The sequence below is a fragment of the Agrilus planipennis genome, unplaced genomic scaffold, assembly GCF_000699045.2.
Source record: "Agrilus planipennis isolate EAB-ADULT unplaced genomic scaffold, Apla_2.0 scaffold36, whole genome shotgun sequence".
Lineage (NCBI taxonomy): Eukaryota > Metazoa > Arthropoda > Insecta > Coleoptera > Buprestidae > Agrilus > Agrilus planipennis.
This window is the reverse complement of record NW_020438956.1, coordinates 856,562-884,480: the sequence shown is the minus strand read 5'-3', so window position 1 is coordinate 884,480 and position 27,919 is coordinate 856,562. Positions and strand designations below refer to the sequence as shown.

The window sequence follows — 27,919 nt, the reverse complement described above, 5'->3', positions numbered from 1 at the left end:
GTACAAAATGTTTTGGGCATTCGAAATTCCTATCAAAATTGCTCAATTTCGACCAGAAACAGCGTCGCATTGACATTGCCAACGAGCTGTTGGACTCTGTCCGCGACGACAAAAATTTGCTCCAGAGGGTAATAACTGGTGACGAATCATGAGTTTATGGTTATGACGTGGAAAACAAAGCTCAATCATCACAATGGAACCTGCCGCACGAGCCAAGACCGAAAAAAGCGTACCCAGTTAAGCCGAATGTGAAGGTTTTGCTTAAGTTTTTATCGATTTCAGGGTGTGTTGCATCAAGAGTTGTTGCCACAGAGTAGAGAGGTCAATAAAGAATATTGTCTGCAAGTAATGAGCAATTTGCGCGAAGCAATCCGGATTTGTGGAAGAACAAAAATTGGCTTGTGCACCATGATTATGCCCCTGCTCACACATCGTTGCTTGTGCGCGAATTTTTGGCAAATAAAAACACACTAACAATGCCGCAATCACCATATTCCCCAGATCTGGCCCCCTGTGACTTTTTCTTGTTCCCAAAATTGAAGAGGCCCATGAAAGGACGATGCTACCATACGTTTGAGGAGATAAATACGGCATCGAAGAAGGAGCTGAACAAGATTAAAAAAAAAACAAAATTCGCGATACTTTTTGAACAGACCTCGTATATAATATCGAGTTACGGCATTATGTCGCCTTCTCCTGCGCGTGAAGATCTGAACAGTAGGGCGTATATCCTCGTGTTTCTTGAAGTACGCTCGCTCTACTTAAAGAAGTAAAAGACGCTCATCGAAGTATCATCTTTTTCTTCTGTTTTCTCTTGAAGAGGAATTATTAACAGAAGCTATGCAGAAAGTAAAATCTGGAGATAAAGGCCTTAATTTCGTTAGGTACGGCGGCATTTAGAGAATAGCATGTTGGAGTTGCGCCTAGGAAGAAAACTAAACAACTGCACATGAAGGAACGCTGGTCGCATCAATAAAGGCTATTGAAAAAGTAGGATATGAAACAGATGCCGATTGGTAAGGTATAGTTTCATGCATTCAAAAAGCCAGAGTCAATGGGAAGAATACGGTGTGGGAATCCCTTTGAGCTTTTAGAAGAGGTTAGTATATAAAATTAACAGATAATTCAAGAGCAATTCAACGCGTATTAGGAAGTCATGGATAGCTTCATGGAACGTGCACCTCCAATAGTACCTACAGTTTGTGATAAATGTGCAAAAAGATTAATTGTAGAATGATACAGGCCTTACGCTGGAAGCTGGCGGAAATTTTAAAATGCCGTGGATGCGCGGTGGCAAAAGTAGGCAGTTTTAGGTATAACAATTACAGCCCTCTTTCTTCAGCATTCTTATCAGGGGCGTAGATTAAATATTTAAAAATAGGGATCAGTGGGCAAGTAATAGACAGACAAACAGAATAACTAATTGTTGATGTTGGTGACAGTGATAGAGATTCCCATGATGACAGTGAATGTGAAAACTAACTATAAAACAAAAGCAATAGGTTTATTTTTTCTTTTTGGTAAGTTATGTTTCTACATTATTTTCTAGTACGCTACTATCCTATCTGTATTAATACTATAATTTACGCCTACTGAAAGCTTATTTCTGTATCGGTTCCCAGTGACTTACCCAAATAAGTCATAAATGGGCAAGTACCTGCGCGACCGCTCGCCAGCTTCCTTCGTCCGACCTGTATATGGGTTGTATTCTCCACTCCAACGGGAAATGCACCACATAAGCACGTGTTTCTTTTTTGTAGAATGTTCTTGGTAATTTATTTGCTGAATCTTTGCTATTCTTTACATTATAATAAATGAGTTACGATTTTTTTAATTAACGTGGAGACGTAATTATTGACTTTAGCCTAACATGACCCATTTAATGATCAAGGAAATTCTTTTAGCGCCAGGTCAGTTAAATGTTCAACGTCAAGATGATACTGAACATAAACGGAGTTTGCGAGTCAATTACTCGAGCATTTCCAACCACTTAAATTAATTCAAAGTCAAATTAAAACTATGGAAAGCACTCGTTAAAACAAAACATTCAAATTATCACATTCTATCTTCGGTCTTCATTTAAACAAAGTTTATACAGCTATTAACACGCTACATTGTGTTTCTTTTTTTGTCACTCAACTGCATTAGAATCAAAAAGTAAGGTACTTATTGTAAAACTGCTAATATCCAAGTATATTTTAGAAGAAATAATAATACTACGATTTCACTTTAGATATAAACTCACCGTTAAATAACTTCTTGGTGAACCATGGGACAACAAGAACCTTTCTTCTTTCCAATGAAATCCATTCTGAAAATAAAGGAAACATTGAATACATAATTTATTAATATTCAAATTAAAATGTAAACAACACTCTTAGATAACTTTTAGTTATTTATAATATTTACTAAAAAAAAAAAAAAATAAAGTTATATCACTACAACACTCCCACATTTTTTTGCCTCGACTAGAGATGGGGCAGGTACTCGGTTTCAATCCGCTATCGGCTTGTTTTAGGATCCAGCCTTGTATCGGATAATGCTGTTGGATCCTTTGCAATGTCGGTTATGTATAGTTTTGGCTAAAAGAACTACCAACACCTAGACCGACCGCAAGGACAAGGAGGTCCCAAAATTTTGAAAAATTCAATACTCAAAACTCAATTGTTTATGACGATGAGGAGCATTCACATGTATGAGATTGTGAAAATAATTTATTAGGAATGAAAGAAATTTGATTCATTTATAGCTAATAAAGCAATCATGTAGTCTTATTTTGTATTAGTGAATTAATTTTTGAATAATTTTGTTTTTTTACTCACTAACTAATTCTGTTGCGTAAAAGCAGGAAGCCGGGTTCAATTCCCGGAAAGGAAAAACAGCAACAGCAATTTTTCCTTACTAACTTGAGGTTATCTGTAGTGAGTAAGTTTGATTGACTAATATATTGAATTAACTCTACAAAAATGCAAAGCATCCCACTAAATAACTATGGTGGCCACAAAACTGGAAAACCTGGAAATGTCAGGGAATTTCCCATTTACTAGAAAAGTCAGGGTAAAGTCAGGGGATTTCTCCCAAATCATGGAAAAAATAAAATTTTTTAATTATGTTTATTTCCAGATTCTTTTTGTTTTTTTCGAAATAGATTGAAAAATTGAGTCGCAGAGATATTTTATCAATAGATGATGAATGAAATCGAGAAACTGAAGACTACAAAAGAGTATTTATGTGTTACATATGTTGTCCGGCTTTAAAACTGAAAGTACTACTGTTTTATATTTATTTAATAAATAAAACAAAAATGTGCATGAAAATTTTTTACTTTTTGCCCGGTTTTGAAGTAATATTCATTAGTTACAGTTGTCTATTAAACATACATATATTTAAATATTTCTAAGCTTAGACAGGATAGTTTAAAATTAGATGTCTGGAAAACCTGGAAAAGTCAAGGAATTTAATTTCGAAAAATCTGTGGGTACCACGATAACTTTTTAGTTTTACATTTTGAATTTGGGTTATTTTGAGTTCAATTGTGATCTCATTCAATCGAATTCTCCACATTTTGTGGCAAGATATCTTCATTTTCGGATATTTCAGAATATTCTCGATGTCCAAAATTGCTACTATCAACGGTCTCCTTCCGTCAAAGGTTTGTTTAAATTGCATTTTCTTCAAACTGCATTTAAAAGCAATTATTCACGCCAACATTTTTCATCTTTATATAAAGACAGCGAGATATTTCAGATCGAACAATGTACCTTTAAACTCTGAATGCTGGACTATCCGTTTTTAAAACTTAGTTATCTGACGCTATTTCACGCAAGAAAAGTTTTTACTGATTGGATTAGAAATCGAAAAAGTTTTTAGGGTTCTGCCCTGGTAAGATCACGTACCTACCTATACCCACGATGCATTTAAAGCAAGTAGTAAGTAGTATAGGCAATTGGGAATCCCGAAATGCAATAAAAGTAAAAAGTAGTGATTTAACTGTAATAAATCAAATTGTTCATGTACAAAATTACGAGCAACTGTTTAAAGGAACGATTAATTTTCATGTTGTGATTTGGTTTTAATTGCATTTTCTTGCCTAATTGGTGTGTTTCCGGCCGCGATTATATTATTAAACATTTTGACCTAACGCAAATAAGTTTAATTATAGAAACGTGTATTTCAAAATTATACAATATTACATTTTTTTATATCCTTGTAATGCACTTTAAAATGATATGATGCAATAAATTAAAATTATGTTTTATGACATATATACCTATAGTAGATAAGTCTTCATTTCTCATCAAATTTATTAGTTTGTCCTAAACACAATACAAATATTACTTTGATGCTGGCATTGGCACACAATTTCTGCATCTACAGTAGTCCCCAGTAGCACACGACATTGGCCCAATATTTATTCTATATTGGTACAATATTGTATATGGGCCCAATATTGGCAATTTATAGCCAATATTGGTGATATATAGGACATATACCTTTTTCCTATATTTTAATACAATGTTTATCCGATATTTATCCAACATTAATAAAAGATATTTGACAATAACTTTTATTTATATTGATTTGTAATATTTATCCAATATTGGCAATATATACAAGGGATGTACCTTTTCCTTTATTTATATAGAATATTTATACAATACTGACCCAACATTGAAAAAACATCTTTGACAAAATTGAGTCCATATAAAGACACTTTGCCCGGCGCTTGGGTACCAAAATTCTTGGAAGATTGATGGTTAACTTTTAGGTCGCCTAGAAATTGCAACCTAACGTAAACTAACCGTTAGCTAATATTGGTAATATATTGGAGATGTACCTTCTTCCTATATTTTAATACAATGTTTATCCGATATTGATCCAATATTAATAGAAGATATTTGGCAATAACTTTTATTTATATTGATATGCAATATTTATTCAATATTGGTAATATATATAAGGGATGTACTTTTTCTTTTATTTATATAGAATATTTATCCAATATTGATCCAACATAGATAAAACATGTTTGGCAAAATTGAAAGTCCATATANTTATCCTCATCATTCGCCTATAACACCACATTTCGAAGGCTTCTAACCTTTTCTTTTCCGCCGAGCCCACTGTCCATGTTTCGCACCCGTACAACGCCACGCTCCAAACATACACCTTTAACAACCTTTTTTGAATTTTCGGACCCCTCCTTAATTATTAAAAATTATGGTGCAGTTTAATTTATTGAAATTCTACAAAATTCTGAATATCTGTCAAAACCACGATGATCATAAGTTAAAGTCGATATTCGATAGAGAAGTGAAGTGGAGACCAAAGGAGATCTCAACATCTCATTCCACAACAGCGAAAAAGTTTATAATTTACCTACCTTTCAACTGTCTATTTGTCTGTACCTATGTCAACTCCCAAGCCCGAATCATTGTTTCATGATAAATATCAATTTTCTATTTTTTAAAGTTAAACCATGTATGTAGGCAAGTATTGCACTTTTTTTAGTAGATGGTCTACTTCAAAACTTCGTCTTTTACTTCATTTTTCTTGTTAATTCCTTGACAAGAAATTCTTGACATATCTTGTTCTTGTTCACAAACTTGTCTTCTTCTTGCAGCACGCCATACATTTAAGTAATGAGCAGTTACGGAACCTTATCGTGTCCGCGCCTGACGCGATTCCATTTTTTATACATTTATTTTAATTTTACACGAAAAATACAGTGAAGTTCCTACACCAACGAATTTAATTCGTTAATATTTTTACTACGGTTCAGTTTTAATTGCGGAAAGATCTTACGCTTGATAATTTCCTGTGTTAACAATAAAGCCCATAAAAAATCAGCTAATAAGAGCATGTTCTCATGCAGAAATGATAGTTCAAAAGTCTCCGTGCGTGAGCCGAGCCTGTACTTGACCGGATTTTTTATGTAGTACTTACAATTGTGATACACACTTAAAATTTCCGATAAATGTCCCAAATATGCAGTCTCTAGTCTTAATATAATGACTACCTAATAATTCCTACGGTAGATGGATGATTGGTATGGAGAAGTGTCTTGCCTTTCTTGCGATTGTTCGAGTGGCACAATAAATAGGCCACGGCTTAATGAAGTTCTTTGAAAACTGCTTACGTATCAATGTATCGCGCCATCTTTATATATAGGTTTATGGCTACATCGAGTTAGCGTCTTTTCAAAATTACCCCGTCATGTTGTGGGAACGTTTCCGTCGCGCGAAATAAGCAACTTTGCTAGTGTCTCCTTCAGCAATTTTAAAACACGTCACATAAGCACTTGTCAGTCAACATTACATCTTGAATACTCGAGATGAAAAGCCTATTTCGAATTCATAATGCAAGTCGATTATTAATTTCATTAACAGACGTGACAGAAATAGATAAGAACCGTAACATACCCGTTTTTCCTTAAAAATTACCTAGAAATAGCTTTCTAGAAACAGAAACTTTCACTAAAGATATAATAAAATCAATATTGAAGTTTCAATAAAGAACTATTTAAATTTAATATCCCGTTGGAATTTTTGAAAAATATCGCTCTGGGCCGATTTTATAACGATTTTCTTGACAACACCTTACTTTACCTGACGTACGAAGCCGTATACAAAGATGTATCTACACAGATACGTTTGAACCAATATTGTTGTGCTACTGGGGGTGTTTCTTAAGCCACTACTCTTAGCTTATGATTCTAATAGCCAACGAATTCGTAAAAAAAATGATTACAGTCTATCTGACCATGAGTATAATATAACAGTAAATATGGCACATAGTTTTTTTATAACTAATTTTAGGGACTCATAAGGCTTTCATTATTAATTCAACGTGAAAAATGTACCAATAAAAGATGCAGCCCATAGTCAGCTACCATTTGGCAGGCTTCCAGCCTGTTCGCCGTTGTGTTATGTACTATCTTCTTCTTCAAATCATATTTTTGTTGGACCTACATATTTTGATTCAAAACTGAACCCCACTGGTACACTGATATATAATGAAAAATAAGTCCACAGCTCGCAGGTCAACAAAAGAAGCTTGCGGATAAAAGTATGGTTGGTTGGCAAGACTTGTATTACCCGTTCGACAAAACTATTTACTTACATGAAATTCGAAAGCTATAGTCGCTTCAGTTTAATTTTGTTGATTTTGGATTATAAAGTCAAAATTGTAAATTTTTTACTTTATTATTTATTACCGGAACAATAAATCTACTAACCCGTATACCTACCACAAGGAAGAGAAAGATACCCTTATCTTTCTCGTCTAGTCGCAGGTAAGAAACACTGCTGGTACTTTATATTTTTCCATCTTTCTCTCTATTTAAACAATTTGTAGTGTGTCTCCTTTTTATTACTTGTCAACGCCACTATAAATTATTTAAGTTTCATGAAACAATCGGTAATATAGTAACAAAAAGCTCTACAAACAAGAAAAATTAACAATAAAGATGATAAGAAATCAGAGCTAAGTGGAGGCAAAAAGTTTCATTGTAGTAAAGCCACACTGATGTTTCGCCTCTGATTTGAGACATTATCAAGATAGGTTTTTAAATACCAGTAATGCATAGTGACACTTAATAAAGCCTTGATAACGCCTCAAATTAGATGCGAAACGTCAGTGTGGTTTTACTACAATAAATTTTTTTTGCCCTATTTGACTCTGATTTTTTATCAGTATTATCTTAAATCAAGGGGAAGAAATGGATCATATAAAAAATAAAGATTGAGCAATAATTGTGACGCTAGGCATATATTCAATGATGCCGAAAATAATAAAATCTTACCATGACATTATTTGTAACTTCTATAACATTAAATTTGAAATCGGCTACTGTAAGCTGGCACTTACAGCATTATTTTCATCGACCGGTGCAGCTCTAATTACCTATCGACATTCCCACTTTTAATTGCTATTATATGCCACGTAAAGTGAGCTTTTGTTATTGTAAATTTTTCGGCTTTATCTATTCTACAAATACGTTTAAATGTTGTTGACAATTTAATTATTTTGACGATAATAATTACATAATTAGATACTATCTACTTGTACAAACTTATATGAACGTAATATGATCAAACTCAAAACTTCTAATTAATGTTAGACCGATAGACAATTGATGTGGTTTCATCTAAATTATTGCCATTGTGATTGGAGACGTTTTGTGATAATTAACTTAATCAAATGACATCTGAAACGCGAGTGGATTGTTAATTAGGATAGAAATTAATGTTTTGTATCCATCTGTCGACGTTAATTAGNAATATTGTTGTGCTACTGGGGGTGTTTCTTAAGCCACTACTCTTAGCTTATGATTCTAATAGCCAACGAATTCGTAAAAAAAATGATTACAGTCTATCTGACCATGAGTATAATATAACAGTAAATATGGCACATAGTTTTTTTATAACTAATTTTAGGGACTCATAAGGCTTTCATTATTAATTCAACGTGAAAAATGTACCAATAAAAGATGCAGCCCATAGTCAGCTACCATTTGGCAGGCTTCCAGCCTGTTCGCCGTTGTGTTATGTACTATCTTCTTCTTCAAATCATATTTTTGTTGGACCTACATATTTTGATTCAAAACTGAACCCCACTGGTACACTGATATATAATGAAAAATAAGTCCACAGCTCGCAGGTCAACAAAAGAAGCTTGCGGATAAAAGTATGGTTGGTTGGCAAGACTTGTATTACCCGTTCGACAAAACTATTTACTTACATGAAATTCGAAAGCTATAGTCGCTTCAGTTTAATTTTGTTGGTTTTGGATTATAAAGTCAAAATTGTAAATTTTTTACTTTATTATTTATTACTGGTACAATAAAAGTACCAACTCGTATACCTACCACAAGGAAGAGAAAGATACCCTTATCTTTCTCGTCTAGTCGCAGGTAAGAAACACTGCTGGTACTTTATATTTTTCCATCTTTCTCTCTATTTAAACAATTTGTAGTGTGTCTCCTTTTTATTACTTGTCAACGCCACTATAAATTATTTAAGTTTCATGAAACAATCGGTAATATAGTAACAAAAAGCTCTACAAACAAGAAAAATTAACAATAAAGATGATAAGAAATCAGAGCTAAGTGGAGGCAAAAAGTTTCATTGTAGTAAAGCCACACTGATGTTTCGCCTCTGATTTGAGACATTATCAAGATAGGTTTTTAAATACCAGTAATGCATAGTGACACTTAATAAAGCCTTGATAACGCCTCAAATTAGATGCGAAACGTCAGTGTGGTTTTACTACAATAAATTTTTTTTGCCCTATTTGACTCTGATTTTTTATCAGTATTATCTTAAATCAAGGGGAAGAAATGGATCATATAAAAAATAAAGATTGAGCAATAATTGTGACGCTAGGCATATATTCAATGATGCCGAAAATAATAAAATCTTACCATGACATTATTTGTAACTTCTATAACATTAAATTTGAAATCGGCTACTGTAAGCTGGCACTTACAGCATTATTTTCATCGACCGGTGCAGCTCTAATTACCTATCGACATTCCCACTTTTAATTGCTATTATATGCCACGTAAAGTGAGCTTTTGTTATTGTAAATTTTTCGGCTTTATCTATTCTACAAATACGTTTAAATGTTGTTGACAATTTAATTATTTTGACGATAATAATTACATAATTAGATACTATCTACTTGTACAAACTTATATGAACGTAATATGATCAAACTCAAAACTTCTAATTAATGTTAGACCGATAGACAATTGATGTGGTTTCATCTAAATTATTGCCATTGTGATTGGAGACGTTTTGTGATAATTAACTTAATCAAATGACATCTGAAACGCGAGTGGATTGTTAATTAGGATAGAAATTAATGTTTTGTATCCATCTGTCGACGTTAATTAGTGAACACAAAACGTCACGTCTTCTTCAATTAATATTCGGAGAGCAAAAAAAAAAACAAAAAACACAGAAAATGTTACAACAAATTCCTGATTGTATTGACGATATTGTTTTGGCCAATATAACCATAATCAAGAAAACAAAATTACTAAAGTTAAAACATTAATTTTAAAACGAAAAACGTAGGTGTGCTGACTGTATAATGTAATAAAAAAGAACCTTTGCTCCACATTGCTTGCTTTTTGTTCAATCCAGTTAAAATATTAATACTATACTTTATGCTTAAAATGTAAGGAAAGAAAGAATATATGATTTTAGTTTGTATAAAATTAGTTCTAATTGATTGTTAATGAAATTGACATTATATAGCCCAGTCAAGGAAGTTCCTCTTCCATTGGAAATGAACATTTTCATTAGGCCTAAATTTTATTTTTCGTAAAATAGTAAAAAAATTCTAAATTTCGTTAACCACAGTCTGAAATTCTGGGGGGCAAATCTCTTAACTTAACAAATAGTAGAAAAAATACAACGTGTAATTATACAACACGCTACTAAAGTGAAACACACAAACATACCGGGATAGGGGTTAAGGAATTGACGTCAGTGGCGTCGTTTCAACTGTAGAGTCTAGGCACATATACACAAACACATACAAATACATTCATACATTTTATTAGGGCTGTACTATACATGCCGGAGTTGTGTGTAACGAACGTTTCATTGAAGCGCGCTCACGGCTCAAGCAATCCCCACTACGAACTCGACTACGTGGCCGAGTAGAAGGGGGACATCCGTTGCATGATTTCGTTACATAGCAACTCGCATGAAACGAACTTAGCCTACCGTGCGTAAAGAAGTTTCAATACAAAAGGTCTTTGAGGGTTAAACCCGAATCGTCTTGAGAGTGTCCCTTCAACAAACCCATTGAAAAAGTCCGTACATAGTTTCAAACGGGTGTTGCGACACATATGTGTTTGAATTTATGTTTCCTAAGTACGTCCCTGATAATGACGTCATGTTCGAATACTATCTGNTTCTAATAATTATTTATTTATAACATTTTCGTGATAATTACATTATTTTTTAATGGATTGGTTAATTAAAATTGTATTGAGAGATTTTAATAGCTTTCGAGCCGACAAATTCTAATCCAGCACGATAAAAAAATCCTTGAATGTAATGAACACGGTTTAAACCTTTTAATGTCACCAACTTCTATCGAATCGAATGGTGGTGCTATTTCTGTATCTCTTTTCAATAAAATTTTATTCTCGCTTAAAGAACCATAAAATTTGCAAGGCTTTAATTTCAAGTAACACTTACAAGTCCTCCAAGGCTATACACACAAAGTAACGGTAGAGTAGACACATATATATATATATATATAAGGAATTTCCTTTAATGCTCTCTTGCTATATCGAGAATTCAAAACTGTTCAACTTATTGAAATACCATCCTATCGAATTCTTTTCTGTGTATTAAGTAAAACGAGCGATAGTCGATATCTACCCAGTACTTTTGAGAAACTCCATAAAATCCGGCGCTTTACTCTCTCTCGAACAAAAGCAATAAATTCCACTCAGTCTGGCTCTCTTACATGCCTTTATATATTTCAAACGGAAGTATACAAAGCGAAAGACTTGAAAAGGGTTAACTTTTCGTACAAAACTAAATTGCGATTGAAATGTAGACATGTAGAAACCGTAGATCATCAATAAGACAGATATTGGACAAAATACATTACTTTCAAAAATTCTCAAATTGCCTAAAAGGATCATCCGAGAAAATACCTATAGCTTTTTAAAGTATTCCCTAAGTATTTCCATTTCTAAATGAAAAATTTTTCTAACCGTTGTAATGTAAATAAAAAATTGTTTTTGTCGTGGACTAAGTTCCTTTAATAATTAGGTGAAGTATGATGGATTTAAAAACATGAATCGCAATACCTACCTAATTTGGTAAAAACGTACAAAAAATGGTTTGGCATCATCATAAGGTCGTCAGTCCTAAGACTGGTTGGACACGTAGCTTCCCTCTTTCCTATCCTGAGCTAAACTTCGCATTTCCCTAATAAAACTAGAAGAACCCACATCCTTAACTATTTGCGAACAATAATCTCACCTACCTCTACCTCTACCGCTCCTAACTTATCCTTCTGCTTCTAATATATCTCTGACTAGACCTTCATGTCTGAGAAGGTGTCCTACCAACCTTTCTCGCCTATTTTTTATTAACTTCCATAGAGTCCTTTGTTATCCTATTCTTTCTAACACCTCTTCACTTCTAACCTTTTCTACCAATGTTATCCTCATCATTCGCCTATAACACCACATTTCGAAGGCTTCTAACCTTTTCTTTTCCGCCGAGCCCACTGTCCATGTTTCGCACCCGTACAACGCCACGCTCCAAACATACACCTTTAACAACCTTTTTTGAATTTTCGGACCCCTCCTTAATTATTAAAAATTATGGTGCAGTTTAATTTATTGAAATTCTACAAAATTCTGAATATCTGTCAAAACCACGATGATCATAAGTTAAAGTCGATATTCGATAGAGAAGTGAAGTGGAGACCAAAGGAGATCTCAACATCTCATTCCACAACAGCGAAAAAGTTTATAATTTACCTACCTTTCAACTGTCTATTTGTCTGTACCTATGTCAACTCCCAAGCCCGAATCATTGTTTCATGATAAATATCAATTTTCTATTTTTTAAAGTTAAACCATGTATGTAGGCAAGTATTGCACTTTTTTTAGTAGATGGTCTACTTCAAAACTTCGTCTTTTACTTCATTTTTCTTGTTAATTCCTTGACAAGAAATTCTTGACATATCTTGTTCTTGTTCACAAACTTGTCTTCTTCTTGCAGCACGCCATACATTTAAGTAATGAGCAGTTACGGAACCTTATCGTGTCCGCGCCTGACGCGATTCCATTTTTTATACATTTATTTTAATTTTACACGAAAAATACAGTGAAGTTCCTACACCAACGAATTTAATTCGTTAATATTTTTACTACGGTTCAGTTTTAATTGCGGAAAGATCTTACGCTTGATAATTTCCTGTGTTAACAATAAAGCCCATAAAAAATCAGCTAATAAGAGCATGTTCTCATGCAGAAATGATAGTTCAAAAGTCTCCGTGCGTGAGCCGAGCCTGTACTTGACCGGATTTTTTATGTAGTACTTACAATTGTGATACACACTTAAAATTTCCGATAAATGTCCCAAATATGCAGTCTCTAGTCTTAATATAATGACTACCTAATAATTCCTACGGTAGATGGATGATTGGTATGGAGAAGTGTCTTGCCTTTCTTGCGATTGTTCGAGTGGCACAATAAATAGGCCACGGCTTAATGAAGTTCTTTGAAAACTGCTTACGTATCAATGTATCGCGCCATCTTTATATATAGGTTTATGGCTACATCGAGTTAGCGTCTTTTCAAAATTACCCCGTCATGTTGTGGGAACGTTTCCGTCGCGCGAAATAAGCAACTTTGCTAGTGTCTCCTTCAGCAATTTTAAAACACGTCACATAAGCACTTGTCAGTCAACATTACATCTTGAATACTCGAGATGAAAAGCCTATTTCGAATTCATAATGCAAGTCGATTATTAATTTCATTAACAGACGTGACAGAAATAGATAAGAACCGTAACATACCCGTTTTTCCTTAAAAATTACCTAGAAATAGCTTTCTAGAAACAGAAACTTTCACTAAAGATATAATAAAATCAATATTTATCGAACTGTATCCTATAAACTTCTGCTCTTATTACATCGATGCACTCTGGCAATTCCCGAAGAGAGTCCTCACAAAGCAAAATAGTGGATTTCATTAATGTTTGGTATGCTCTTTTGAACTAATGGCAGATATGATCTGGGATGGATCATCCTTTTAAAGAAAGGGCAGCGTTATTAACGAAAGCCGCAAGCGGCGATCAATACGGCGGCACCTTTTAAAAACGCTCCAAATACAGCACGAGAAGAGAATATTTTATAACAATATATAAGTAAATAGACAATAAACCCAACGGCTGGGAAACAGTCGATATTAGGGCACAATATAAAAATACTACACGAAAGAACGAGTAAACAACGATAATAATGAAATAAGGTACATATAGGCAACTACTCTTAGCCTTATTTTCATTTAATAATAATATAATATATGTTCAATAAATGCAGTTTAGTTTAAAGAATTTGAGGGGTATTACTCTTAGTTTAAAATATTTTGAGATAAGTTAGTTTAGCCAGTTTTTACAGAAACAGCTAACATTTTCAAATAAAAACCGACAGACAGACTCACGACTGATCTTATAAGGGTTCTGTTACTCATTCAGACGTACGGAACCCTAAAAATGGCTAAAAAAAATATATATTTCACACGCTTACCAAATTATGTATTTTCGAACATGGAACAAAAAGAATAAATATCAACAAAGAAATGTAGCCTTATTTGTAGATGTTTAGTGTATTACTTCAAGATTTTGATCTCATCTTTGCATACCTGAAGCATAAATGCAACATATCGACTGTTTTAACTTTGCATCACCGGTAGTTCCAATTCGACAACGAGATAGATATTCAAGCGGTTTTAAGAATCTGGATTGGATTGAATTGGATCTTGATCTCATATGTGAGCATCTTGTCTTTAATATTGTCTTGATTTTCAAGACAAAACAACACGGATTCGATATATTCTTGAACTTACGACATTTAAATAACTGGAATACTAAAAAGTTGGTTACAATAGTAGAGGATATCGGTTTAATTGTATTAAATTTAAATATTAAAAGTCCTTGAAACCAGGTTTTCCGAAAACGGAACCATTTTGTCAAAATACTTAAAAGCTGATTTCGAGAAATAATTTGCAAATTTACATAGTACATTATAAGTAGTGTATGAATTATTCATACTATATTATGATTTGTGTTTGTGTCACTGTACAATACGTTACTTAAGTCACAAAATAAACCATTCGAAGGGGTGAAAATTCATCTTATTTATCATTAACGACAATAAATTATACAAACACTAATTAAGACGTTTGCAATTATATCAGTAAATAGGTTCCATCGACAAATACCTGTTTTAATGTAACATGCATGTACAAATACGGGCATACGTACGTAGATATTCCTTTGTCGTCGCAGTTTTCGAACGCTCACTAATTGCTAGAATAAATTATTGCCGAAGTGAAAATTTCATTAAATCAGCGACGCTGTGCAGGTTTAAGTCAATTATACCGACGTGGAAATACAAATTGGTTGATTTCACACTATTTTTCAAACGCCCGAATCGAAAGCTTAATGCTCTAGTAGAAACAACGCATATGATGCTATATTATTCATATATACATACATATAAATCAATCAATTCAATAAACCCATGTCCTCAAACATATACCCCCCCTCCGCCTAGGCTTTCCATGGGCTTAAAATTACTTCCAAAGGTACCTACTGAAAACAGTTTGAATGAGAAAAATCGAATTAGGAGATTTTCCCTTAAATATCATTAGAAAACAATTGTAAACAAATTAATGTTTATCTTAACTTTTAAATAAAAAAAGAAAACGTAAAATCTACAAATTATAGATGTTTCAAACGTTACCTAATCAAGTTTGCGTAATTGGCACAACAAAATGGCTAAATTTAATTTTAAAAATACCGAAATTAGGTACTTTTAGAGACAAAAATTAGGAGCAAATTGGTAAAGGCTTTTACAGCCAGTGCCGTCCTGATTCGGGTGGATGAGGAGATGAAAGGACCCGTGAAGAAGCTCACTACTCGTCCTAGCGAAACGTTAGGAAGCAATAAGTTAACAAGTTGCGATTTGTGTCTAGTATTATGATAAAAATCAAAACAGAAATAAGCACAACTGAAACAAGCCTTGCATAATATTAACTTGTAACCACCTATGACTTTTTTCAGAAAAAAACATCAATTGTTTGGAAACAAAAGTTTGAAATATACGTATGTATATCTATAAATTTTAGCAGTAATTTCAAATGTTTTAAAATATACTTTTTTGTTCCAGGATCACCTAGGAAACAAATAAAAGGAGGATATCTTTTACGATACAGAAGTAAGTGTCCTGTAGTTTATGTTTTTCTAGTTGACTGAATTTCCGAAAAGGGAATACGTGATTTGGAATAAATGTAATAACAGCTAGGGGTTGAAGTACACTAAAATTATTCAAAAAAAAGTCATTCGGTTAAGTCGTTTTGATGAGTGAAAGTATTTGTAAAAATTTCCCTATACCATGTAATGGAAAATCTATAAGTTCGGTTCCTAATTTACCATTACCATAGGATATAACGATGTATCTACAGATTTTACGTTTCGTTGTACCTAGCAGCAATATACAGGCCTGGCGAGTCCTTATTCTTCAGTATCCATATCAGGGGCGTAGACTAAATACTTAAAAGCAGAGATCAGTTTAGAAAATTAAATTTAAAAACTTAACTTTTTGAGTTGATTTTCTTGTTGTAGATATTTAAAATTTATATCAAAAAGAAACAGGCGCAATAATCTAGCTTAACATGATATATTTAAATGTTATGTTAGATCATGGTCAAGTAATAGACATACAAACAGAAGAACTATAGTAATTGTTGATGTGGGGTGACAGTGGTAGTAACTCCGATGAGAACAGTGAATGTGAAAAGGTATTACAAAACAAACAAAAGTATTAGGTTTATTTCTTTTTCTTGATAAGTTATGTTTCGATATTGTTTCCAAGTACGCCACTGTCCTATCTGTATTAATACAATAGTTTACGCCTACTGTACCTATTCCCTTGGTACGTACAGAACTTAAAAGTGACATTCACCTATATTGCAACCAAAATGAAAATAATTACTGAAAGAATCTGTAAACAAACTTCATTCTTTTATTGACTAAGCACCCTATGATGATAATTAAAAAAATTCTGGTAATACGTCATCTTCTAGTTAAGTTATCATCTACATATGAGAAGAACAAAATTACAATACAATTTTTAACATTATTTTAGTAGAAAATTGAAAATAACATGAATAAAGTTCATCTTAAATTTTTGAACAATAAAATTATATTAAATTTTTTTTTGTCTATTCTGTAGAAAAGTGAGAAAAGGAATGAAGTTAAAGACCGTTCAAAAATGTACCTATCTAAATGCGTTACATAAACCAATTTATTTTCTTTAAGTGAAAATCTTAACGAGCTCTTCCCTACAGAAGCCCTAATTCGATTTTATAGGGAATAGAAAGGACGGGAAGAATTAAATCAGAGGCAACATCGACGACACTCGGTAAATTGACTATATTACTTTGGAAATTGACTTCTAAGGCAAAAGAAAGTCAATAACTCAATAAATAGAAAATTCACCCTTTGGCACAATCTTCTTGATAAAAGTCTACTTTACCAGGGAACATTTTATACGAAAACATAACCCTATTACCGACTGGAACAAGAATGCGTACGAATGCTATCGTGTTTTTCAGCACAAAGAATGATAAAACATTAGTAATAAATAATCAATGTGGTGCTTACTCATTTTCCATTAATGACGTTTTGATTCGAGCTATAAAATTTCCATCGAACGAATCTAATCACTACATAGTATAAAACAATGTTTCTTCCCGCTATCTGTCCCTATGTATGCTTATATCTTTAAAACTACGCAACGGACTTTAATGCGGTTTCTTTTAATAGATATAGTAATGCAAGAGAAAGGTTTATATGTATAATACATGCATAATATAGTAGAGAAACACTAATAATTTTAGAGGTTTCTAATGTGGTTTCGTAAATAAACACATTTTTTTGCGCTTACATTGCAAACGCTGGCTGAACCCTACGGGATAGATCAAAATAATGTGCTACAGTATTGTACATCTTAAAGAGGTCTACAAAAAAGTCCGGGATGGTATATGTCTATCTCTTAGGGATAAGCCACAATAACCATTTTTATCCTTTACTTTTTATGAGAACTAATGGCTTATTTACGAAGCGATTTTAAGAAATACAGCATTAATTCTTATCCAAATAAGTACCTTGAATACATTGTGCATTTAATATAGATCAATACAGCCGCTTACAGCATGTAATTTAAATTAATATATTTGCGATGATATTACAGATTTAAAATGCAGGGACATAGCGGTTGCGACGGTACCGGCCGGGGAGGCGAAGCTGGGTGCTAAAAAAACATTCCAAATAAATAAAATGAGATTCATCCCAGTTTACCACAATAAACGTTCCTGAGCAGACACGTGTATCACCCAAATCTTATTATACAGATAAGAGAAAATGTCCACCGAACACAGAAATTACACATTTGTTTATCGGCACTTCTCCTTTTTTCTATGTCCCAAGAGAGAAAATACATAATTTGGTGACTGTGTGAAATATATTTTTCAACCACGTCTATCTGAAAATATTTCCTTCTCGTCTGAAAGCTCTCCTAAACCGAACGAACTCTCGAAATCTTTTGAAAAAAGCGTAAATTGCGTTTATTGGGCTTACATTACCTTATTTAATAGGTTTTATTCGTGGATTAGGTATTTTAGTTGATATTACAAATTTACTTGTAATAATTAAGAAACTTGTAATAATTTTTAAAGAAACATGTTAAAATGTTATTACAAGTCACTTAATAAATTCTACTATTTCTATGGCAAATTCAGTCATTTACAATCGAAAATTGTAATTTTTGCGTTATCATAAAACTTTAATTTTCTCCATGTACCACATAAAAGTAATTTTTATACCCCTGAGGAAAAGTACCCTATGTCGTTTTCTGTACCACTAACAATGTGAATACAAAATTTCATGATAGGTTTTACCGGAGCTTCGCACGCATTGATGTCCTGAATGTGTGTCAAAGATCATCGACCACCATATAAATTTTTTTTTATCCCTCAAAAACAGTGCCAGTGTGGGTATTATTATCAACGCGAATTGTTCCATCCTGTTGAAGAAATTCAGAATGTACTTCAAATAAACTTACAGGCATCCTTAAAATTTATAAAGTAGTCATTCAATTCAAGTCAATTCAGTAACTTATTTTACACAATAACGTTAACTAGATACTTAAATTACTGCTTACATATCCCACTCTGTATTTATAAATGCTTGTTTATTGCACACGGTATTTATATCAGAAAACAGATAACATTGGTCTATTTATATTGTCATCGAATTCACCGGAAAATCTTCGTTTCTTTTTATTTCTGTCGAACTTCTTTTGTTACGAATAATTTATTACTTCATGCGTCTAGCAAAAAGGTGCTCTGTCCACGTTTTGCAGCTGTACAGAGTCGTGTTTAAACGTACACTTAATAATAGTTTTCAAATTTCTAACTTAACTGTTTGGTTATGCACAGAAATAATTTCTTTCTGTTAAAAACTATTCGGCTCTGTGTTGTTGTTTACTTTACTGCTTTTCCGAAAATCGGCGACCTACTTTTTCATTTCAAATTTTATATCAGTCGTAACTCTAGTTTAACCTCCCTTACATACCAATATGTTTTATTTATTTTTATTTACTTTCATTCCGTACTCCTCTGCCAATACCGCTTCCGGTTTATTTACAGCAGTCTCTGACATCTTCTTACTAGATGCTAATTTCTTTCCACCTACCTTTATCCGCCTTTTCCTCGTTTCTATCCAGGTAACTCCTGCCTGTACACATTAAATCACTAGAGAATTACACTACGTATAAAAAAACTGATATAAAAAATTACAATAGATTAAGTCCATCCGTCCTTAACTTTAACGGATTCTAAAACTGTGGCACATTTCTTAATATAATATGCCGTATAAAAATAAAGGCTGGAAAATAAATCGTCGTCAAAATAGAAAAAAAAATCGGTAAGTCTATCATTTCATATTGTAGCGAGCACGAGCGTGTTTGTGTGCGATCGGGCACACGTGTGCGTGGACGGCTTATCGATCCGCCGACTAGCCGCGGGCGCCTTTCTTCATGTGCGCCGTATTTGTAAATGTGTGTGTCGTACCTGCGTTCCGGGAAAGCAATTAAACAGTTCAAAGAAAAAGAGACCTTTACGGACGGCTCGAGAAGGTTCCCGAAAGGAAACAAAAGAGTATTTAAAGGAAGAGACGATCGCCAAAAAGTAGTAGAAATAAATTGACCGTTGCAGAAGTGAATCTAGAAATAAATTGACAGCGCAATGAATAGTGATATATCAACAGTACTGTAAATAAATAGAGTAATTCATCACCTAAGTTAGTAATAATTTAATAGTGTTTTTAAGTCCTTTAATAATAATCAGTGTAAATACATAGTTTTTGTCGTTGTGAGTCTTAAAAGTTGATTTGTTAAATCCACGAATATTACAATATAATTAAATTAGTTGAAGTAATTACAAAAGAAGGAAACCTAAAAGAATATCAATGTTAATAAAAAAATGCCTGACTGTTAAAAACACAACGAATGAAATATATCTATATAAAAAATTGTGCTCCTAAAATAGACATAAAAACTTTATTGTACCTTCTATAAAAATCACAGTGTTTGATTATAATTGATGATAACATGCACGAATTTTAAACTTGGCAAATATTGAGTTTCTACCTTGTAAACCCGATGGTATCATATACTCTTTTGCTAAATTATTTTACAACTTTCAGTTGAAGTGAAAGGGAAAATGTCATACGTATAAGAATTTACTACTTGGATTTCTTCAAGAGATATAAATTTTAGGGGTGCTTATCTAGTTTTCCTGCAATATATATAACTGTTCGTCAGTGTGATTCAATTCGGATTTCTTGTTTTATACGGAGTTCGAAGAGATAAGAGGAGGCAACGATCGCTTAAGCTTACAAATGCGATGATAAATCGAAGTTACAAAAGCTTGAGATAAATACTAGAAATAACAAAACTCTTACAATGAAAAGGAAGACTTAAGCGGTCCAAAAAATATGAAATATTAATCATTAATTTTTATCCATTTGAAATTACCTCAAGTTAATAAGGAAAAATTGTTGCTGTTGTCACACCCTCGTAGTTTAGTGGTCACAGCATTGGTGAATAAAGCCAAAGCTCCTGGGTTCGATTTTCGGCGAGGGTGTAACAACAACAACAATTTTTCCTCATTACCTTGACGTAATATAGTGGAAAAATTAAAGAAGAATTTTCACACTAACATTTGAGATTAACCACTATTGAATTTCAAAGTGTTTCATACAGTATTAATACAATTACATTAGTTCGACAGATCTGTATCCAAATAAGTACGGTTTGTTGTTGTCAACTCTCGCAGCTTAGTGGACAGAGCACTGTTGCGTAAAGCCAAAGATCCCGGGTTCGATTCCTAGCCAGGATGGGACAACAGCAAGAAATTTTCCCTCATTAACATGAGGTAGTTTATAGTGGTTAAAAATTAAAGATGAATTTTCACAATAATATTTGATATATTAACCACTATTGAATGTCAAAGTGTTTCATATAGGAGTCAAATCTAGGCTTACGAACGGTTAACTTAGAAATTCGAAGAAGATTGTTAAAAGTGAATATCTGGTGCACGGCGCTGTATTGTTGCGAAACGTGTGCACGGTGGAAGAGGCGGAAAAAAATGTTAGAAGCGTGCGAAATGTGGTGTTACAGACGAATGACGAGGATAATCGTGGATAGAAATGGTTAGAAATAAAGGAGGTATCATAGTGAATAGGAGAACAGAGGGCGCTACTGTCAATAAAAAATATAATCGCAACTTAGATTTGATGGACTCGAAAAACTACTAAACTCGTCGCGTATCTATTAAACTTTTTAATTTTATGAAAGTCATTAAACATTTGGAATATAACCGCCCCTGACTAAACAAATGATTAGTAGACGTGGCTCATTTTTACCTTAAATTTTAAGGTTTTATTGTAATGTACTAAAAAAAAGTACTTAATATATAGTATTGTATACTTAATTTGATATATGGTATACCTTTATTAGGAAATATAGAAGATAGTGTGGAGATAGATGAGTTAGGTTATTGAATAATGCGAGAAGAGTTCGATGTAGCATTAAAAAACTTAAAGAATAATAAGCCGTCAGGTGTAGATGGGATACAGGGTGGAAATTCTACAACATGCAGGACAAGAGGTTAGAGATCCTATCTTTAAGCTAGTTAGTCTCATTTACGAGACGGGGAAATTTCCAGAGTATTATAAAAGGAAGCTGGTACTAACCATACCCAAAAACAGAGGCGTGGATAGGTGAGAGACATTTAGAACAATTAACTTAATTTCCTATCCGTCAAAAATTTTAAGTAGAATTGTACAGAGGAGGATGGAAAAAAGGGCGGAAGAACTATGAGGAGAAGATCAATTTGGGTTTAGAAGAAATAGAGGAACGCGGGAGGCCATTCTAGCTTTACGGGTAACAATAGAGAAAACGATAGAAAAAAGAAAAAGTGCGTACATAGGATTTGTAGATTTAGAAAAAGCTTTTGACAATGTTAAATGGGACAAGATGTTAAATATACTTAAAAATGTAGGGATGAGTNAATAATAATGGAGGAGATCAATTAAAATTAAGATTCGGGCTGATGGGTCATGATCGAAGTGAACGAATAATTCCAGGCGTTTAATTAGCAACTATAGCTGATATCTTCAGTGAATCCACAGTAAAAAGTGGGATTGTGATAAGTAAAAGAAATTCAGCCCTACATACTACAAATATTTTATAAATAAAGACATATTTTATCCGGTTGTTTTAGTTGGCTTTATCAATGCGAGACTAGTTCTAAAGTTTTGAAAAATTACAATTCAATTAAATTTCCAAGTTTACTGAAAATGGGATGATTCAGAACAATTATTAACGATCCTGTAAACAAAAGAACTTCGAGGGGGTGGAAAATTCGAATGTAATAGTGGGAGAGGGAAATAATGTGGAAACTTGAATATGTTTAATACCGCAAGAGAAAATAATCAATTAGTTGAGATTGATCTTTAATTTGAGCGTGTTTCAACATCAACGTTATACAAGAACAAAGTAAATACGTTCAGATAAAGTTCGAAAACCATTTTGATTATAGGTTAAATTTTGATTAGCGCATGCTTCGACAGACACGTATGAGGAACTTGAAACGAGGGTATGGTATGAAAATGTGAGCCTAAAATAAAAGTACATATGCTTCAAAATACGTAACCCACTCAGGAGAAAGCAGCTTACGTGTTTAAAAACATTAAAATGATTATCAACTAAAACTTTTCTAGTAGTTGGGATAAAGTTCAGCATCTTAACTCAGATATGTTACAGGAAATGTATGAAATCTAGGAATACAATTCCTACGAAATATATACAATTCCGAGGCTATTTAGGAAATCTATAAAATATCGTTTCAAGGATTTTTTAATAGACACATATACTGGGAAATGTATACATTTCCTAAGAATTATACGAAATTCCGATATTGTACTAGAAAATGTATAAAACTAATGCTTTCTGTGAATAAAATGAATAAAACACGTTAGAAAACTGAGAATTAGGATTATCTGTGTTAACGCGGTTTTACTGCGATCGCTTGATGTATATGCATTGGTAACGTTAGTGTTTGGTTAGGTTAGGTTTGGAGATGTATATGCATGACGATACCGTATGGTTATTAGATAGATGTATGACAGATTAGAGTTTCTTGAATGCCCCTGACCGCCAAAGGTGGGCTGATATGTTGGAATGTCTTCGAAAAGTATGCTTTAATATGCAAAACATATTTAGGTATACGAAAATGATCAGCATGTATTACATATCCGATTGCTATTTAGGAAATGTATAGATCTCCTAGGAAATGTGTCTAATATAATTTATTTCANTTAACATTTGTAAAAACAAATAAGCATTTAAAGTTTTCAAATTGAGTAAAATAATTCATTAAGTCATTAATGTGAACGTATCTACCTGACATCAAATTACAATGTGTACTTTACATTACCTAATTAAAATGATGAATTTTTTTACCATAGTTTTTGAAATTAAACTTATTTTTATATTAAATTACTTAGTCGAATGGTACACTGGATGATTTTCGAATTTAATTTAAGTTCAGCAATATATCCTTTATATCTAGTCAAAGAAATCTCTGGCGGGAGCCAATACTGGAATATTTAAATACGATCATCGTTCTGCGTTCAACAACAGTTTTCCTAAACAACAGAAGCTGTAACGTTTTGTAATACACTTTTAAAGTGATGTAAAAAGTAAACTAAATATTAAACGATCTCTCCTGATGGTTTACAAACAGTTGACGTCTGCGGTACAAGATGTTAAGAAACAAAGTAACTGAAATATACGTAAACCTCTTGGGAGCATGACAGACAGACGGGAGGTATTCACAGTATTAGTATCTGCCAACGTGGATTTTCAGGTTGGATGTACACGTCCAGAATTTCCGAATGGAAAACAGAATATTTAAAACAGATACGAATTTCTTTTTCAACTTAGACGCTTTTAATTTAATAATGTGAGTTTACAACGTACAATTTTCCAGACCAGAAACATTTGAGTTAAACTATTACAACTGAAACTGCTTTCATTTCGGATTTTTAGGCAGTCGCATCGTCACCACGTAAAATTATTTTCGGTCAACATTCCGTTAACGCGAGAGGTTTAGTATGTTCGGGAGTCGAAATGAGCTGAAACCATTTCTGAATAACTGAAGATCATATGAATTTTTGAGGATTTATGCCATGCGTGTTACCGATACGTAAACAAAGGGATTGTTAGCCGTCATGGAACGTCTGGCAAATGTGAAATATTGAAATAGATTCGAAAGGACGCGACAGGACGTGACGCTCTTGTTTTTAAATTCTCATTCCTATATACACCAGTAGCGAATTGAGAACTGAACATAGTGGAATTTTATGACATAATATACGAAAATTTGTACAAATGCCTTTTTACGCATTCTTCAAACAAATTTGAGTTTAGGGCAATTTTCAGAGAAGCACGAAATATTTTCAAATGAAAATATAATTTCTATGTTTGGTGAACTTTTGCTTTACCTATGGGTATTCGTATATAGGAGAGCTCTTTACAATACTTCAAATAATGATAAAGAGAACTGTGAAGCTTTAACAACAGCAAACAGGGTGTCTTGCAATGAACAGTCTTGCCATGGACGATGTTTTGTTATGTTCTGCCATTCTTAGGTCCTCCAAAATATGAGTAATATCACAATAATCGAATCGTTTATCAAATACACTTATAACGTAATACATACACAGGGAAGTTCATAAGGTAATTACTTTTTAAACAAATCTGTCATTAAACTTTGCAAAGTCATGATTTCTCCGAGGGATTTGAGCTGTTGAACTGTACGAAAAAGTTTAAATGAGATGACATTTTAACGTTTATTTAGTGTTAACACTCTTAGAACGGCGCAATTTTGATGAAACATTTTAGTAGTAAGTGTCTTAGTCTCCATTTTATATTAATGTTGTAAAGTTAAAGTAACTCAGTCCTAAATAGCAGAAGTACTTACTCGCTATATGTGGGGATTACTGTTACTAGACTATGTATAATTGGTCAACGAAGACTTTTTTGATCAAATGTCACAATTTAATTTTTATCTCCTTCAAAACAGTGTAAAACACAAATAACGTTATGAAACTAAAATTTCATGAAATTATTATTTAATAATGTTTATGGAAATTCCCGTGTTAACTATATTTTTGTAACATTAATCCATCAATACGATAAAACATAGCAAAGAGTTGTGTTTGATGATACGGCCTTAAAATGAACCATTACCGAATAATGGCTACAATAAGTTTAATTGACAATTCGAGTGGCAAAATTTGTAGTATATAAATATTAGCTATTGTCGTTTATTTGCTTTTAAGAGCGTATTGAGTTTACTGTTTAACTAAGAATTATAATAAAAACCTTTATGAGTATTTAGATTGTCCTTTGAGTGAAAATTCTCCATAAGAGAGAAAATTACTATTTTAACCCATTTTGAGATTGACCACTGCTAAAAACTTCGTCAATTTTAAACCTATAATACTCGATTCTGACTAATTACTTATTACGAATATAAATCAGACAACCGCTTTAAGGATGTTTGGAAGGTATGTCAAAATGCTACGAGACAAAAATTTGGAAGAACGTTCCTCATTCAATTCTAAAACTCCTGTAAAAATTACAAATTGATTCACGAAACCGTTCAAAAGTTATTTTATGGAGATTCGTTAACTGAAAAGATTAAATTTATTTTTATTAACAGAAAAAAGCTACCAGAAATTTCAAACTTTTATAATAAGTAACTTGAACTCTGGAGAATCACTTTAGCGTAAGGTTATTCAAATTCACTAAATGGTTATCGAGGAAAAAATGAAAAATTAGCTGAAAATCTCGTTTTTACTTGATAATATAATGATAATATTTATAATTGTCTGAAATAAATGCAATTTTAAAGTTTTAATTCTTATTTAAACATATTAAAAAAGTTTTACGTTCATTATTAGCAAAGATTGAAACTAAAAATTTTTTTGTTTCGAAGTTGAAACCAAGGCATATTCACTGCCAAAAGTCAGTTAAAAGTTTTCCATATTATTCGTTATTTCTTATTTTATTCAAAGTTTGTGGTCAAATTCCAAATTTTCTCTCAAACCGTATACTTTTTTTTTGTATGTGCTGTTGCTTCTGATTGTACCTCCCAAACATCCTTAAGCACACGTTGTAGATAAAACCAACAAAAAGTTAGGTAATTCATTTTATAACCATAATGATCGAACTTAATACAGAAAATTCTTCGGTAAAAAAGTTGTTGGTAGAAAAGTTGTTGGATGTATTTTCATTAATCATCTCTAGACTTCAGCACTTCTGACAACCAACACTATCCTGTTTACATTTCAAATTGATGATCCATTTAAGGCATTATCGAATAACATAAACAGCCGTTCTTCGAACACCAGAAACTATTATTTTAATAAACGTTCACATCATTATAAAAGACATAATTAATGAATAATTGGAAAAACTTCAGTGAAAACTCTCTAAAGACATCTGAAATCGATAATTATCTTCGTGTGCCTATATTTGCTAAATATGTCTTATTCGATAGGGTCAGTTAAGCATTTAAGCGTTTAGTTTATTTCCCATTCCAATCGTCTACAATGACCAAATTTAAAGATGAAAATAAAATTCATTAAAAAAATTGAAAACTTAATAACTTTGGGATTAACTGAAGTAATCACTAAGATTTCATTATTATATTCTATTAAACAATTCTCCATGAAAACAGTGTAAATAACCATTAAAATGTACGTAATTGTAAAATTATACTTCAGCATTTAATTTTATACAAAAGTCAAAACAATTTAATCGAGTAAATAAAACTTTTGTATTAAAAACTGGTAGAAAATGTGGCAGTGGAAAGCGAATAACACACACTAGTAGTCTGACGTATCTGATAATAATCATCATCATCATCGTAAGATCGTCAGTCCTAAGACTGGTTGGACATGCACTTCCACTGTTTCTTATCCTGAGCTAATCCTCGCATTTCCCTAAAACTAGAACATTCCACATCTTTAACTACTTGCGAACAGTAATCTAATCTAGGTCTACCTAACTCCTGTTTCAGCCTCTAATATGTCTCTGACTAGACCTTCATACCTGAGAAGGTGTCCTACCAACCTATCTCGCCTATTCCTTTTTGTCTTCTATAGTGTCCTCTGTTCTCCTATTCTTTCTAATATCTCTTCATTTCTAACCTTCTCTATCCCCGGTATCCTCATCATTCGCTTATAACACCACATTTCGAACGTTTCTGACCTTTTCTTTTCCGCCGCACCCACCTACCATGTTTGGCACCCGTACAGCACCGTGCTCCAAACATACACCTTTAACAATTTTTTCGAATCTTTAAATTAATCATTCGCGAGCGTAGAAGTGGCTTCTTTTTATTTTTAAGTTAAATAAATTTTGTTAATCAATTCTGAGACTAAATTACTAGATAGAACAAATTTTCCAATGTGAATCAAAAATTACTTATTGTTTTACAAAACATAAA

General features: G+C 32.8%; 1 protein-coding gene across 2 annotated transcripts in view; it reads left to right on the top strand.

Annotated features, from left to right (window-relative positions):
* Positions 1-27,919, top strand: part of LOC108733980 — a 78,381-nt gene that overhangs the window by 23,980 nt on the left and 26,482 nt on the right. For both annotated transcript variants that reach the window (XR_003231216.1, XM_025975013.1), the window contains exon 2: positions 15,943-15,990. Coding sequence is in view for 1 of the 2 variants with exons in the window: in XM_025975013.1 (XP_025830798.1) it covers positions 15,943-15,990 (48 nt within the window). In the remaining variant the exon portion in view is untranslated. The remainder of the gene's footprint in view (positions 1-15,942; positions 15,991-27,919) is intronic.